The following is a 16746-nucleotide window of genomic DNA, read 5'->3' as shown; positions in this document are numbered from 1 at the left end:
ATTTATTCACATGTACGAAAAACGCAAGAATAATTGACAAATATTACCCGAATAAATGTCTCTTGAAGTAATTAGTGGGCTTAAAGAGTACAACAAACATTATTTTATTACTTCAGTATTATTCAGCATTGGGAATCACAATATCTGCTGTACAAAACAAAAATTCATCATCGGAAAACCACATATACCGTGCATTTCTTTACACGAGTAATGCATAAAACTTAAAAGTTATATTTCTTCTTTCCCCATATTCCTTCCTATTTTACTTATCTTTATTCATATATGATTTATACTTTTTTTGTAGTTTTACCTTACTTTGCAACTTTACTGATAGCTTATGGAGGTTTTCAATTTATATGCAACTAAATCTCATGTTATGTATGTATATATCTGTATACGTTTGGGACTCCATATGAGCCATAAGAAAATAACAGTCGCAAATAATATACTTATTCTGCCTTTCTTTTTTACGTCTTATATTTTTAAGGACATTATCATGCTTTTAGAGTCTTACTCTCGCAACGCTACTCGCGATCGGCGCACAACGTTCTCGTACATCAAACGATTTCTTCGAGACTCGAAGATATTAAACGCAGTCGAACTACAAGAAGGCATTCGCACTCCCATTTTCTCTTTCACTAGCATACCACGTTCAATATTTCAAAAATTAATAGTCAATACAATCGATGTACGATTCGGCCTCGTGCGCACGCGTATCTCTATGAATCATACAAAATCAATCTTTTTTTTTTATTTTTTTTATCTTTTTTTTTTTTATATAAGGAACAATTTAACGTTCCTGTTCGAAAATCAAAACCCCCTGGTAAATACGTGAGTAAAATAATTATTTCAGCTTAATTCGCATACACGGTCATCATAAATAAATAAAGTTTTGACTGTTCCAAATAACCATAATATTGTCCTACTCTATTTTGCGATTTACGCATGTTTTATTTTTGTTTTTCTAATTTTTCTTTGTTCGATTTTTATTCACGAAAGAAAAGAATAATTACTGCTTTATCTCTCGATTCCACAAAATCATAACACATGCAACGCGAAAAATTATTCATTTTTCTTGTTCTAGTCATTTTTTCTTGTTTTTTTTTCTCATCTTCACGTTCTATTCTCTTACGTTGTGTTACAAAAATTTCTTTGAGATTCTCTTTCACTTAATCGGAGTTGCATGCTTGTCGAATTAATTAATAGTATAATTGTATACAAACAAAAGCTCAACTGAAAATTTAAAACTTGTTTTTTCATATATGTTTGTTTGCAAATATACGTTTGTTTCTACCGTCCGGCGTGTATTGTACTTAATTACATTCAGAAGCATTTGACGATTCCTTAATTTGTAGGACATGATGGTTTTGAATATCGAGTTTTCGAAAATTAACTACTTATAGCAATAAGATTCATTTTTATTTGTCCAGAAATTCTAAACGCAGGATCTGCAAAGCACTGATTAGTTTCCTATATTCCTGCGTGATAATACAAAAAACTCACAATAAAGTTCTCTCAAAGAACTTTTTCTGTTTTTTTTTGTTTTTTTTTTTATTTTTTATTTTTTTATTTTTCCTCTTAATTTCTTTCTTTCAATCTTTCTTTTTGAAACTCGAATTCAAATCAGTCCACAAGGGCAGAGCACGTATCGTAAAAATCTTAATCTAAAGTGAATACTTATATATATAGTAGTGCGTTGTTCATTCAAAAAGATACAACGCGACTATTCTGCTGTGATTGAGTAGCAGATTGTTCGTTGGTCGTGCGATTTTGACTGCCAGGATTATTTTGCTGTTGTTGGTTAGCAGGTTTACGATTTCCACCTCTGGAACCTCTATAACCACCTCGGAAACCAGAACCACCAGCACCACCACCTCGATACATGCCTCCCATTCCACGATTATAATAACCGCGTCCACGAAAACCACCGCGTCTCGTTGACGCTACACCAAATGTTTCAGAGTTCAATTTGCGCTCTGTCCTCCAGTCTGTACGTTGGAATCGTCTATAATAATAATAATAATAATAATAATAATAATAAAAATTATTTTTTTTATATATTTTAATTATAAAATTTATGATTATTGTTACACAAATTTCTACTTATGTTTCGACTTACCCTTTACTTCTCTCTACTGCTTCGCAACTGATGTTATCAAAGAACGATTTTGATTTGTCATAATGAACTATCTCTGGTTCTTCTTCTGGTTCACCTTCACCTGCTCCAGTTTCATTACCACTATCATCCTTCTTTTCATTATCAGCACCAGAATCAATTTTCGTTTTTGCTAATTGAGATCTAAAATGCATAATAAAAATTCACTTTATAATTTTCAAATATTTTTTAAATATACATATAAAATTTGATGTGATAAAATAATGCATATGTTGATGCATTGCGTAAACAAAGCATGTATAATGTGAATACATGTTGCTTTAAAGATACATAACATTGATTTTGCATGGTATTCACATTTGTCATTTCATATTTACTTGAAATAAACCTGGTTTGACCATGCCATATATATGTTTGCAAAAAAATATATATATATACCTTAATTCTTCGAACTCAGTATTAGCTTGTTCAAAATCATAATCATTATCAAATTTCAGCGTATTCTTGGGTTTGGCACCAGCATTACCGGGTTGATTTCTAAAACCACCACGACCTCTTCCTCTGCCACGCATATTTCCACGATTCATCCATCCTCCACGATTTCCGCGACCACCTTGAGCATGTGTACCTTGACCTTGAAGTTGACCATCTTGTTTCATTGTATCACGTTTTCCATCATTATATTGTGATACAGTACCTCCTGTTTTATTACCACTATGGCTGAAAATAATATATAAAATTATTTATTGTATTATATATTAATATTTAATTAAAAAATTGTATTTTTTAAATATTAAATTTAATTAAGTATTTTGAAAATAATAAGTATACCTATCGTGATCACGTCGAGCAGGTTGAATAGTTCTTATATTCGTCTTTTCACCAAGCTTGCCAACATTTCCACTCTGCTGTTGTTGTTGTTGTTGTTGATGGCCTACCTGAATACTTTGATCCATAGTTGGACTTTTTCGTGTCAATAAAGATGAAGTTGGAGTTGTTGATCGTGAACCTCCACTAATGAGATCTAATACACCTATGAAAATAAGTTAAGCAAATATACATGTTATAATTCTATGAAAATTTAATGTTTAAAAAATATAATTCTAAAGTAAAATAATTATATAAAAATAAAATATAATATAGGAAATATTTAAAAAAATATATTAGAAATTTTTAGTTCTAGAACTTAAATCAAAGTATGATTACAAAAATACTACATTAAATATACGTTGCTTAAGAAAGTAATCTTAAAAAACGATTTCTACCTGAAATTTCAACTGTTCTTGCTATTATGTTACTTGCTAGTGCATAATGCTTCTAACACTATTAAAATGAAATTTTAAATGCATATTTAAAATAAAATTATAAATTATAACCGAAATATATATAAAAAAATTTCATGCATATTCTTTTAGTAAAATACAAAAACTATTAAAAATAAATTTGCATAAATATATTATATAAAATACATATAACATAAGCAAATCATAGCAAATTTAAATTATTATACATTATTATGATATTATTATTTTAAATATTTATTGGCAATATAACATTAAACATTTATTTTAAAAAATCACATATATTAATGTCAATATTAAATCATTTATTATGCTATTTGAAATTTATTTAAAGAAATTTTAAAATTAATATTATGAAGTATTAAGAAGACACATATAAATAGGAAAGCATAAATAATACAATCATAAAAGCAAATCATATTAAAGCAATATTAAAAATTTGTTAATAAAAATCATGTATATACTATATTATATACATATTTTTAAATATATACAAATATATCATGTATAAAGAATACTCAAGCATTCAATATTAAATTTTTCATTTAAATTTATAATATAAAATTGAGAAGCAAATTAAATAAGTCACAATAAAAATATAATTCACATTACAAGCAAAAATTCATAAGCAGCATTTAAAAGAAAAAAATAAATGAAAGCAAGTATTTTCAAATATTTTCAAGAGTATCATGTATAGTTAAAAATTAATAAAGGAAATTTTTTGATTTCACAAGTAAAGTTAGCAAGCATTACCAGAGAAGAAGCAGCAAGCATGCCATTGGCAAGGGATAGTTCATAGCAAAAACAGTTTACCATCTTCCAGAGATTGGTCTTTTGGTAATGGGTCGACATTGGCCGTCGGTAGTGAGTTTGGGATAGAGATGGCATTGGGTTCAGCAGAGCCCAAGCTCAACTCACTTGGCTGTTTATTTATTGGTCCACGAGGATCTCTAGAAGTTGGCATTCCCATTACAGGTCCCATGGTGCCCATTGTCATGCCATAAGGTGTTCCATATTGTCCACCCATTGGACCCATCATTGGATGAGCATAACTAGGTTGTGGTTGGTATGATTGCTGACTCATAGACGGTTGTACCGTCATCTATAAATAATTAGAATTATTTAGCAATCATATATGAAATTATATTAATTTTATTATTTAATATTATTTATTAATATTATTTATATTATCAATTTATTATAATAATTTAATTTAAAAAATATTAATCTTATAATAATAAGAAATATATATATGTATACATGTATATATTATATATTATTTATATATATATATATATTATAATTACCTGCACAATTGCTGGATCATTTGGAATAGAACTGACATTGTTGACAACTCTAATATCTTTAATATCTGAACCACGGAATAAAATGTATTCATATACTTGATTCTGTGGTGCCACTGGAAGTTGTGTTTCTCTATCCTCAGTCCCAAAAGAACGTACTATATTATAAAAAAAAAATATTATATTGTAAAAAAATGTTTAATATTTTAATAAAATAATCACATTTTTAAGATTAAGTAATTTTGAAACTAAATATAAAAGTTGTTTCATAATTTGCTATTATTATCAATATATTAATATAGATTATAAAACTATATATAAAATAAAAATATATAATATTTCATATAATATAATATTTAAAACTTAATAATACAAATAATTTGAAATCTATATTATGAAATTTAAATGTAACGACTTATAAGAATAACTGTAATATGACTAAAAAAAAAAGGACGAAAGACATAAACAGGACAAGTACAAAACACAAACATTCTATACAATGGTGGATGTAACGGTTTTTAATATAATTTTACATAATAATAACTATTATATTAAAAAAAATAATGTATTTTAATTAAATATGTAATTTTTAAATTTTGTTATTTCATTTTAATTTAACATTGTACAGAAAAAATGAACATTAAATGAAAAAATATTATATAATTAAATACATAGATATGATATACAGTTTTCATAAACTAAAATTGTTGATCTAAAACGAAAATAAAAATATATAATTTTGAATAATATTATCTGATATATTTCTGTCTTTATTACCTCTTTATGTGGAGTATAGGTTGCTATAAATTTGAGAATACTGTATAAATATTTAACATATTTATTAAAAACTAAAAATACGTTAAACGATGAGATTAATTTTAAAATATATATATTCAAATTACAAATAATACATAAAACACCCGTTATAAATGACGGGTGACCCCGGTTGTTTTGTATCGAAGCTTTACCGGACGAATCAAGTACCGATTGTTCTAAAAGCATTTTCGAATATAACAAATATATAAAAATTGTTAAATTTCCATAAACAATACATAAAAAAAACGATAGAAGCAAAAATATAAATGTAATCGGTGAATAAAAAGTAACGAATATTAAAACAAAATAACCGGGAAATAAAGCAGCGGCAAAACTAATTTCGGTATCCATCTTGATTTGAGACTCACCATTAGCTAGAGCAATCGTACATTCTTGAGGATCAACAGTAAAGAGTCGGCCCTCATAACGAATATCTGCTTTCGATATTAAACTAATCTTCGAGCCTAATTCTGGCATTCCTCCGCTCATCTTGAATCTCTTTCTTCTGTACGACGATCGATGTGATATTACAGGATTCACGATACCATCTGACGAAACCACCAGCTGACACCAATGGTCGACAGCGAACTGCCAAGTCTACCAACAGAAATTGCGCATGCGCCACACCCCCCATATATTTAGAAATGATTTACAAATTTCAAATGTAACAAAATTGAACAAAAATAAAATGATACAAATGAAAAGTAATAAGTCATTATGATAAAGAATATAATAATATAAATTATATTTTTTAATAGAATATTGCATACTTAGATTAAATTGAAATACGTTTTAAATATTGTGTTATAAATTGCGAATAAAGCAATCTTTAAATTTAAAAAAATATACTATATTTATTAATATTACATGAATAAAAATGTTGTATGCAATCAAAATAAACATTTATTAATAATTTTATCATTTAAATGTTGACCTTATGATATTGGTATGCTTGATTATAGTCACCTTACATAGTAAAAGTTGTGTAAGTACCTTTTGCTTTTTGTCTACTTTGTAAAAGGTTTGTGATTGCATATAAAAATATACATATATTGATAACAAAATTTTATGAAACATACACAATTACTATTTTACTACTATATGTATGTTTATTTTATAGATATTTAATTGACTAAGAATCTTTATACATTGTACCTTTGGCCAACATGGCGGCTTCATTAGGACGAGTTTATAAAATCGGTCTTTTGAAATCAAATTATGGAACATTATTTAATCAGGTATGAAATTTAAAAATTTAACTTGCTTTTAGACGTATTAACTTATTTACTTTAAAAATATCATTTATTATTTAAATGTTATCTTATAAAATTAATGTATCGAACTTAATGTAGATCTTTTGATGAACTATACAAGTTGTCGGCTGCTATGACATTTTTCTTGAAAAATATATTAATTTTGTACTTAGTGTCACTTTATCAATTCTAATGAAACATATTTTATAACAGGATAATAATTTCAACAGGATTTTGAAGACATTTTATTTGATGTTATGTAATAGTTATCAGCATACAAAATTATGATGTTGCCATAGCCAAACAAATCTAAGATTTATATGGATAGTTTAAAAATCAAATTTATAACTGAAAATATTTATAACTTTGGATTATTTTAATAATTATACAACTTGCATAATGGATTAAAAAAGATAATATTGAAATTCATGTAAATATTTAGAATTTTAAAATGTAATGTTATAAATTTTATTGAATAAGATTATTGAAAAAGATTAAAATAAAAAAATTATATTATAAATTAAAAGTTTATCTAATATTTAAATTTTAATTTAGCAGGTACATAATTTTTCTACTGCCAAGCAATGGTCTAGAGGCAGAAAAGTGGTATGTGTATTTCTGTAATGAATTGAAGATGCCTTCCTTATTCCCATATTCCTAATCTACAACCAATAATAGTTAAACTCATTAAATACATGAATATATATGTGTTATATGTGTATGTTCTTATATATTGAACATATATTTATAGTAAGTTTCAGTTATGTCATAATGAATATATATATATATTTGTATATAGAGACTTTTAATATATTTATATAATAAAAATAATTACAGCTGTTAGCATGTTTAGGAGTAACAGCTGGAGGTATCAGTGCATTAATTTATGCTTTGGATCAATCTGTAAAAGCTTTTGACATGGTAGCACATCCACCAACATATAAATGGGGTTTTTATGGAATGTTTAGTGCACTTGATCATAGAAGGTAATAAAAGTATTATAAGAAGTGAGGAACATAAATTTAATAATAAAATGTATATTATCTTTTATATTATTTTTTCATATTATTATTTAGTCTTCGACGTGGTTGGGAAGTATATAAAAATGTATGTTCAGCTTGTCATAGTTTACAATATATGGCTTATCGTCATCTTGTGGGTGTTACACATACTGAAGAAGAAGTGAAAGCTATTGCAGCAGAAGTTCAGGTAAATATTTTTAAGTGAAGTAGAATTGAATGATATAATGAAATATAATAATAATAAATATATAATTGTGTAACTAAAAGTTAATAAAAAAATTTTATTTAAAAAAAATAGTGATATTAATATATTATTTTAAATATTAATTTATTTTATTAAAAAAAAATAATGTAGGTTCAAGATGGTCCTGATGACCAAGGAAATTACTTTATGCGTCCTGGTAAATTATCTGATTATATACCACCTCCATATCCAAATGAAGAAGCAGCTAGAGCAGCAAATAATGGTGCCTATCCACCAGATTTAACATTTATTATTAATGGAACTGAGCATGGAGAGGTAAAATAATTAAATTTGGTTTACTTATTTTTTTATATATTGAATTTTATATATTATTTACTAATTTTATTTAGAACAAATTATTTTTTCTCTATAAAAATATTCTTGAATTGAATATATTATTCATATTTTATATTTCAGAACTATGTATTTTCATTATTAACTGGATATTGTGATCCACCAGCTGGTATTCCAATAAGAGAGGGTCAATATTTCAATCCTTACTTTGTTGGTGGAGCTCTTGGTATGCCACAAGTAAGTTTATGTAATTATTTGAGATATACATGAAATTGATTTGATGAAATTAATTTTTTTTTCTATTATGTTTCAGATTCTTTATGATGAAGTAATAGAATATGAAGATGGCACTCCTGCATCAGCTTCTCAATTAGCAAAAGATATTGTAGAATTTCTTATGTGGACATCAAATTCAGAACATGATGAAAGAAAGAGACTTACTATTAAGGTAATATTTAGTACTGATATATACTTCAAGAAATATATGTAATTATTATTATTTTAAAAATTATATAATTATTTTGCAGCTTTTGGGTATTAGTTCAATAGTAATACCATTATTAGTATATTGGAAGAGACATAAGTGGACAACTGTGAAAAATACTAAAATACTTTTCACTCCAAGACATAAACCTCCACAACAGTAATATAATACAGTAATATAAAGCTACATTAGCTCAAGGAAAATGATCCGACGATGTTAGATTCCCATATTGGAATGTAGTTTTTTACTTTGTTTGAATGTTGCGATATTTACAACAACATAATTGCACTCAAATGATAGACGTTTATTTAACGCGTCAATCGCCTTGTACATAACTACAATTAATGATATCATCGTCAGATTTAAATAAACTATGAAACTTATTTAATCATATATTTATTGCCTAAACAAAAAATTCCCTGAATGTAAGGAATAAAAAAATTGAAATTTTAAATAATTTCTAAAGAAATTTGTTTATTCTTAAGCATGATTTTATCAACATGAAGTGATATTATTTAATATTTTCATTAATATGAATTAAATTACACTATTACATCATTTATAGTGTAATATTAAAATGCAAAGCTGATGAAAAGGTATGTATAATGTTTCAGGTAGTTGAGAATTTTATAATATTATTCAATAAATGTTAACTTGTGTTAAAAATCTGGTACTTTGGTTTGGATTTACTTTAATTAAGGATAGATATTACTATAATTTGGATAATAAAATTTCAAAAAATTATATTATGTTTGAAATAATTTATGATTATATTTCTTTTTCTAAAATGTAACATAATTATGGAAAACTTTTTTTCCGCTCTGTATACAACTTCATGGGAACGGTATAGTTTGTAGCAATTTATAATAGAACTGCACTAGCATTCAAACCTGATTCTCTAATGATTAGAAACTTATTTATGATACTTTGGATTTTTATTAAAAATTAAGTATGATTTTATAAATACATCAATTATGAAGCTTTGATCAAAGAGTAAATACATGTGTATTATATATCTGCATTATAATGACCAAAAAAACTTAAAATATATTTCTAATATATAAATAATGGAATGGAAGAGAGAAATTAAATATTTTTAATCTAATGCTTCATACATTGATGTACATGTCTTCATACATTGATGCAAAACACTATACCATTATCCACATATTATTATAAATCAAATTATTTTATATGTTTTAATTATAACATAAATTGTTTATTAGTTAAGAAACATTTTTCTCTATATAGAAGAGGCCGTTCTTGGATGATGTCTCAACCAAATACATTCAATATATGCTCATTTTTATGCTATTTGCACAAAAAGGCACATTATTATATCAAATATTGATCTCAACAACCTGCTATTTGCTAATATTTGAATAACAATTAACAGAGAAAAAGTAAAATAAGATTTGGTAAAAATGAGCACACAAAAATATAAATTATTAAAATTTAGAATTGTCTATAATAATAATTACTGAGACATCTCCACAAATTATGAAATGGCACTTATGCTCAAACTGAAATGTTATTCAGGCTATTTTGTTTTACTTAAAAAACTTTGAAGGCATAAGTTATTCTTATTGATTATTACTTTTATTACACAGTCTGTGTTTCCAGTTAAGAATCAAAATATTTTATTTTAAATCGTATTAACTTAAAAAGCTGAAACAGCATTTTCTTAAATTAAATACGTGTGCATGTTTTTAAAATAAAATATTAAAAATAAAATAGTTTTATATATATATGTATATATTATATATATATATATATATATATATATATATATATATATATATATATATGAAATATGCTATAAGTTTAGTAAGAAATAGTAAGTAATAATAAATGATTTATGAATTTTGTAAGTAAATATTTTAGTAAATTGAAAACACTGAATCAACTTTTATAGTCATCATTTCCTTTCTTTTTTCTTTTTTTATACAGATGTTATTTCTTAGTATATGTCTTTACTTGGTACCGATTTAATATTTGGTACCTTCATTGAATCTCACCCCATGCAATTGCAGAAAGGAAGAGATGTTATGTTTATATGTGGTTAGGCTAAAAAGTGCTACCCTCTGGAGGCTGAGATAATTTCATATTTTCCTTCAATGTCATTAAACGACGAAGTTCTTGAAGAACTGTCTTAATTGTGTATTCTCGTTGCCACTTTGCAAGTACTGGTACACTGCGGTTATCAACCTATAAAATTCAGTACATTAAATATTTATTTTTATATTATTGAAATTAAAAAAAAATACTTACTGCACCAGTAGTACTATTAATACAATTCATGTTGATCCTGCTTAAAAATCTAACATTGGGTGCATCATCTGGATATCTTTGACCACAATCAATTTTCAAACTATACATTCTATTTTCATATGGTGTCTAAAAAATATTATATAATATGTAGTTAATATATTTAATCAATAATATCTGTATAATTTAATATTATTTTTCTTACTAATAATGGTAAACTCATTTTTTTTAATGTAATTAATTTTAATTTGCTATTATTATTATAATTTTTAAGCAATATAAATTTATATTTAACATGATAATATTATAAGCAAATATTTATATATAATTTATACAATATATAGGAATTTAAGTTTTAAATTAATATATCAAATAGAATTTTATAAAAATTTAAAAAAAATTACTCTAGGTGGTCCAATTATCATTCCAGTCCAATGTGTAAGAGTCATATCATCATCGTTTTCTAAGCCCCAACTGATTGTACCATCACCTACACCTTTTTGACCTTGTTCTAATTCCTCTAATAAACGAAAGTTTCGAGGCACAACTAAAAACATAAAATTGAAATTATTTTTTATAAAGCTATCAATAAAATATTATTAATTAAAATCACTAAAACATAAATATAGGTTATGAGTCTGTAATTTTACACGACATAATCTTCTCGTTAATATTTTCAAATTTTTTATGATATATAAAATTTTATTTATATAAAAAAAATAAAATAATAATGATATTTTCAAAATCCCGATATACTATTAATTAATTTTATATACATTTACTGTGCGTGATATCTTTCTATATTATATGTCTACTCTTCTATTTTATCAAGATTTTGAAGGTATAATTTTTATAATAATATTTTATATATGATTTTTTAATTTGAACTCTTCAAATTTTCAAATGATATGAAACCTGTTTGTTGTTTGCATTTTTTAGCCTGTAAAAAACAGATATAAAATACTTACCTACACCGGTAGTGGGTACCGCCATGATATCTTATTTTTGTGAAACGCTGTATATTTTTCTAAAGAATACCAAATTAACACCCAATAATATGCTCCAAATCAAATCACTTTAGAATATGCGTTTTAATTATAGTATAAATCTTTCATTACCCGAAGCTAAGATGAAGAAAATAATATCTAATTATCAAGTGAAATTCACTTTGCGAAAATTCAGCCAACCTCCGTGAGGTTGTCTGTTTCCACAGACTATTCACTGTCTAGATGGAATTATTACATTATAGATTTCAGACCTTTAATTATCCCAGCGTTTTTATAAATTTTATGCTTATAAATTTATCATTTTTTTAAATTTAAAAATATTTATACTTTTATATTTATAATGATAAATATTATTGAAAAAATTTAATATTTTAATATTTTTATAAATAAATGTTTTTTTTCTTAATAAATATAAATTATTTTATAATTATATGTATTACATGTTAAAATAAGTACAAAAAACGACATATCTATATATACAATCAAAAAATATTAACAATAATGATTTTTATAGAAAAGTTTTATACAATTTATTTAATGAAAATTTATTATTAAATTTCATAAATAGTAATCAAAATATAATTAAGAGATATCAAGGTTTTAATTTAAATTCAATTTTGCATATTATTAAAAATAAATATCGAATTAATAAAAATCGAATTTAATATATACAAAGTCAGGGTTCCATTTTTTTTCGATACGGTTATGAAAGGGAAAGAAGGTTGGTACAAATGGCGTCGACTTGTAGAGGGGAGGAAGTCAGTAGTATCGCGCCGGCTGCGCAAGAGCAGCCTGCAAGACAGATTTTCCAATAATGAACAACCCGTGGTAACTGTCAGTCTGCTCGTGGTGCATTCGTTGACTCTTTCTGTGCATAGTGCGTCCCGGCGTGTGTTAAAATGTGCTATATGATTAATTGAATATTCCATTGAACGCGGATTACTCGAAGAACGCCGAAAATCCTGCCATAAGACAGGTATGTAGAAGAAAATAATTTGAATTTTTTGCGTTAAGAGTTTATTCTAATATCCGAGTGTGCTGTTTGACATACCTATAGATATATCTATTGAAGTGCTCACCATAATAAACAAACGAACGCCATTGACCTTTGGCTGCACATTGTTGCTAATTTCTAAATATTTAAAAGAATTATTCTTTTTAATAAGTTAATAATAGTTTCTTAAGCTCTTACATTACGTTATTTAAATTATTTTTTAATTTAAATAATATTTGTTTTATAATTAAAAGAATTCTTTTAAAAACTATAAATAATAGATATCAAAAATGCTTACAAAGTGACTTTCATGATGATACGTAATGTAACGAACAATTTTAAATTTTATAATAATTTTTAGTTTCAATATTTCAATCTCATTAGTTTTTGTAATAAAAAATTTTAATAATTTTAAATATATAAATACAAGGTTTATTACTTGACTTATATGTATTATTGATATATATATTCGTTTAATTTTTTTTTATTTTATATGTAAACAGCACATAATCTAAATATTTAAATATATTTATTCTATCTCAATAGATTTATAATATTTCATAAACGCAAATTACTATAATTGTATTTAATTATTTTAAAACCGTAAATATTTACAGGAATCGAATAAAATAATATCATTATTGTTATAGCTATAGTCAACTTTTAATAGTTTTATATTATTTATTAATATAGTTATTTTTGTTCTATTAAATACAGTCTATTTTCCATTCACGATCATTGAACATTATTGTCATTGAGTGATTTCGCAGTGAACCGTGAAAATGGGAACAAGTAATGACAAGAATGAAAGTAAGACAGCTAATAAATGTATCCTTTTCGATTTGTTGTTCATTCGTTCGGTTTAGGTATGTACCGTATAGATGCGATTAACTTCGATAATATTTTGTTAAATCTATTTCTTGACGCGCAGAAATGATACAGATAGAAATCATATCAACCATATGATATGTGCTGTCACCATGAATTTTCTTTAATTGAAAATCTATCGTTACATGGCGTCACCGGCATGCACATACGACATTGCGAGCTTTCACCGCACGCGCCCACTTTGCAACGTGGATTGACCGTTATCGTTCACGTTCGATAACATTGTTACTAAATGCTAATGTTACAAATTTTTGATTATACGAAATATCCCAGAATAAATTTTTATTAATATTTAACTTTTTAATTTTTTTATTATTTTTATGAATTAAAATCGTTTTAATTATATATAATATTGATTGGTCACATAATGAAATAAGGTTATATATTTTTGAAATTTTGTATTTAGTTATATTTCAGTTAATTATTGAAATATATAAATATATTTCCATATATTGTAATATACATAATATAAATATAATGTTTATAAATTTATTAATTTATTAATTTAATAATTCAATAATTTATTAGTAATTTATAGCTAGTAAAATTTATAGTAATTTATAGCTAGTAACTTAGTAAAATTTCACTAAAATTAATTTAATTATGTAGTAGAATTTTGTTTTTATTTATATATCATAAAGAATAACATTATTGAATAGAATTTAATTTTTTATACTTAAAAAAAGATAAAAATATTTTAAATAAGTTTTTATTTTCGAAAAAAATCAATTTTTAAAATTCTTTATTATATTTTTAAATTCTATAAAATAAATAATTCTATAACTCTATAATTAATTATTATCATTCTATTATAATTGAACGATATGAAAACATCATCGTTAATAAAAATATAGGAGAGCGAGTATGACGATACAAGTAGCATTTTTCATCTCAGAATAATCATTGTTTTGCCATTGTTTGTGATTAAAGTCATCGGAGCTACATATAGTATATTTCTGACAATAGAGAATTTTATGTTAGTTTTTTATTACTAGAAATTACGGATTTTTTATTTTTTTTTATCGAATAAAGAAACACATACATGTTGTTATTCTAGTTTTTAATAGTTTTAACTTATTTTTTATTTTGTAAAAAAATTTAATCAATTAACATTTTCCATGTAATAATAGAAATTCAATATAGAAAATAAGAAATATTCAGTTTTTTTGAATCTCACCAATCATATTGTTTTATAAAGTCACGTGACAGTGTAACGAAACATGGATGCCATAGAGAACAATTATAATTATTTTATAATTTTCCACATTAAAATAATATCATACATTTCAAATTCTTTCTTTTTTTTAGTTTTTAAAATTGGTGTTGAAACTATTAAGTTAAAAATTAAGATGACGTCACTTATAACCACGTGTGTTAAAATATCTTTGGATGATAGAATAGAATGTTTATTCAAGAGGCTTTATCTCTTCCGGATATATTGAACAGTTCGTGTATTACGTCGTAAGAAACAGGTAATAATATATTTTTGAAAATTTTAAGAAATTTTAATGTACATATATATGAATTTAAGTAAATGAAAAAAACAAAAAAGAAATTGTTAATGTACTAAATGTAGATATATTCAAAATCATCTTGGTCTTGCGAACATTTAGCATTCTACGCCCACCGGCGACATTTAAAAGATACGAAACTATGTGCGTCAATGTATCTTTAAATACGACAAGACGAATCTATGTCGATGTTCTCAATAATCTTATGTCGAAAACAACATTAGACTCTTAGAAACTAAAATACTATAATATCATGCAATATTAAAGTTACATAGTTAACTTTGAATTTTTTCAAACTTAAAATTGTATAATTAATAACTTTAATATTAAAATTTGAATAATTCTCTTTTTTTAGATTTGGATTAGACAAGAAACTTACATAATATGGATTAAATATTAGAAAAACTTTTTTTCTTTCAAGTTTTGTGTCTTTAATTGTAAAAATCAAAATATAATTATTAATTACATTACAGGTAACTTTTGTTTGTTATATTAATATATATTAAAATAATATTATATACATTTTCAAATTATATCTTTGTATAATGCGCATGAATCGTACGACATGATTTCCATAGAAATTTAAAAAATTTTTTTTTTTACATTTAATTCTTATATTTTTTAGAATTATCTAAACGAAATTCTATTTTTAAATTTTAAATTTTTAAATATTTATTTTTTAATTGTTATAGTTTCTTTATATAATTTTAAATAATTTTTACAGATTTTTGCTGCGTCTGGGATAATTATCTTGCATAAATAAAAATCGTTATCCTGCATAAAAAAGAATTGATAAATAATTTCTTCGATAATCGATTAATACTTTCATATTTATGATCATAGATCTATACTCATTTTCACGAGTAATTTCCTAATTTCATTTTATCTCAAATCCACAATCAAAAGATATAACCTCAAATTTTATCCATTGTTTCATATAATCAAGGCACAAGAGATTTTTTTCAAGGAATTAAGTCATGATAATTTCTAATATGAAAAATTATATTTGATATATTCTCTCTTATACAATTTACGAAAAAAAAGAAAGAGAGAAAGAGGAAAAGAGAAAGAAAAAGGGCATTGTATTAATGTGACGATATATTTCGAGACATGCGAATTTGTAGGTAGGTTCTTTGAGATTATCTCGAGCCACTTAAAAAGTCTTCCTGTTCTCCGGTGTCTACGTTCCCCAAGTCGTAAGATGACGGGGGTAGTGGAAGTTCTCAGATAAAAAGAAGAGTCGT

At 24.9% G+C, this 16746-nt stretch overlaps 4 protein-coding genes across 14 annotated transcripts in view; 2 read left to right on the top strand and 2 right to left on the bottom strand.

Moving 5' to 3' along the window:
• Nucleotides 1-99: 99 nt before the first annotated feature.
• Nucleotides 100-6042, bottom strand: LOC108004370 (protein LSM14 homolog car-1). Of its 2 annotated transcripts, none has more exons than XM_017067231.3 (7): nt 5906-6042; nt 4725-4879; nt 4231-4519; nt 2948-3149; nt 2555-2836; nt 2120-2299; nt 100-2005 (listed from the first exon to the last, which is right to left on the bottom strand). In XM_017067231.3, exons 1-7 carry the CDS (start codon nt 6024-6026, stop codon nt 1705-1707), a joined length of 1530 nt encoding a protein of 509 aa, XP_016922720.1. In that variant the 5' UTR covers nt 6027-6042; the 3' UTR covers nt 100-1704. The 2 variants fall into 2 exon arrangements, with proteins under 2 accessions (XP_016922720.1, XP_016922721.1); XM_017067232.3 differs by having other exon boundaries at nt 4336-4519.
• Nucleotides 6043-6126: 84 nt separating this feature from the next.
• LOC108004378 (cytochrome c1, heme protein, mitochondrial) lies at nt 6127-9217 on the top strand. 5 transcript variants are annotated; one of them, XM_017067247.3, is made up of 9 exons: nt 6127-6522; nt 6658-6775; nt 7349-7396; nt 7628-7776; nt 7867-7999; nt 8168-8332; nt 8474-8587; nt 8664-8798; nt 8878-9217. In XM_017067247.3, exons 2-9 carry the CDS (start codon nt 6704-6706, stop codon nt 8995-8997), a joined length of 936 nt encoding a protein of 311 aa, XP_016922736.1. In that variant the 5' UTR covers nt 6127-6522; nt 6658-6703; the 3' UTR covers nt 8998-9217. The 5 variants fall into 5 exon arrangements, with proteins under 5 accessions (XP_016922736.1, XP_016922734.1, XP_016922735.1 ...); XM_017067245.3 differs by having other exon boundaries at nt 7346-7396; XM_017067246.2 differs by having other exon boundaries at nt 6493-6558; nt 7346-7396.
• Nucleotides 9218-9575: 358 nt separating this feature from the next.
• Nucleotides 9576-12333, bottom strand: LOC108004379 (ubiquitin-conjugating enzyme E2 variant 2). Its single transcript, XM_017067248.3, has 4 exons — nt 12071-12333; nt 11507-11649; nt 11106-11231; nt 9576-11042 (listed from the first exon to the last, which is right to left on the bottom strand). The coding sequence occupies exons 1-4, from the start codon at nt 12093-12095 to the stop codon at nt 10902-10904; spliced, it is 435 nt and encodes a 144-aa protein (XP_016922737.1). The 5' UTR covers nt 12096-12333; the 3' UTR covers nt 9576-10901.
• A 525-nt stretch (nt 12334-12858) lies between these two features.
• The window catches only part of LOC108004380 (tyrosine-protein kinase Src64B), a 71749-nt gene continuing 67861 nt past the window's right edge, over nt 12859-16746 (top strand). For 2 of the 6 annotated variants that reach the window (XM_062080763.1, XM_017067253.3), the window contains exons 1-2: nt 12859-13085; nt 15300-15463. The gene's annotated coding sequence lies outside the window, so the exon portion shown is untranslated. Of the gene's footprint in view, nt 13086-13820; nt 13970-15299; nt 15464-15857; nt 15976-16746 lie in introns of all 6 variants that reach the window. The other 4 variants (XM_028664021.2, XM_017067250.3, XM_062080761.1 and 1 more) reach the window with 3 other exon arrangements.

Source organism: Apis cerana, linkage group LG10 (genome assembly GCF_029169275.1).
Source record: "Apis cerana isolate GH-2021 linkage group LG10, AcerK_1.0, whole genome shotgun sequence".
NCBI classification, from domain to species: domain Eukaryota; kingdom Metazoa; phylum Arthropoda; class Insecta; order Hymenoptera; family Apidae; genus Apis; species Apis cerana.
Note: the sequence above shows the minus strand (reverse complement) of the source record. Positions and strands in the feature narration are given on the sequence as shown.

Excerpts from the sequence above, each read along its gene's own strand:
- LOC108004379 (XM_017067248.3), bottom strand. The coding sequence starts at position 12,095 with ATGGCGGTACCCACTACCGGTGTAG. Across the intron at positions 11,650-12,070 it reads GGTACCCACTACCGGTGTAG|TTGTGCCTCGAAACTTTCGT; the intron begins GTAAGTATTTTA and ends TTATGTTTTTAG. Across the intron at positions 11,043-11,105 it reads TTAATAGTACTACTGGTGCA|GTTGATAACCGCAGTGTACC; the intron begins GTAAGTATTTTT and ends TGAATTTTATAG.
- LOC108004370 (XM_017067231.3), bottom strand. The coding sequence starts at position 6,026 with ATGAGCGGAGGAATGCCAGAATTAGGCTCGAAGATTAGTTTAATATCG. Across the intron at positions 4,520-4,724 it reads ATGATCCAGCAATTGTGCAG|ATGACGGTACAACCGTCTAT; the intron begins GTAATTATAATA and ends AATTATTTATAG. Across the intron at positions 2,300-2,554 it reads ACTGAGTTCGAAGAATTAAG|ATCTCAATTAGCAAAAACGA; the intron begins GTATATATATAT and ends TATGCATTTTAG.
- LOC108004378 (XM_017067245.3), top strand. The coding sequence starts at position 6,704 with ATGGCGGCTTCATTAGGACGAGTTTATAAAATCGGTCTTTTGAAATCA. Across the intron at positions 8,333-8,473 it reads ATGGAACTGAGCATGGAGAG|AACTATGTATTTTCATTATT; the intron begins GTAAAATAATTA and ends TTTATATTTCAG. Across the intron at positions 8,588-8,663 it reads GAGCTCTTGGTATGCCACAA|ATTCTTTATGATGAAGTAAT; the intron begins GTAAGTTTATGT and ends ATTATGTTTCAG.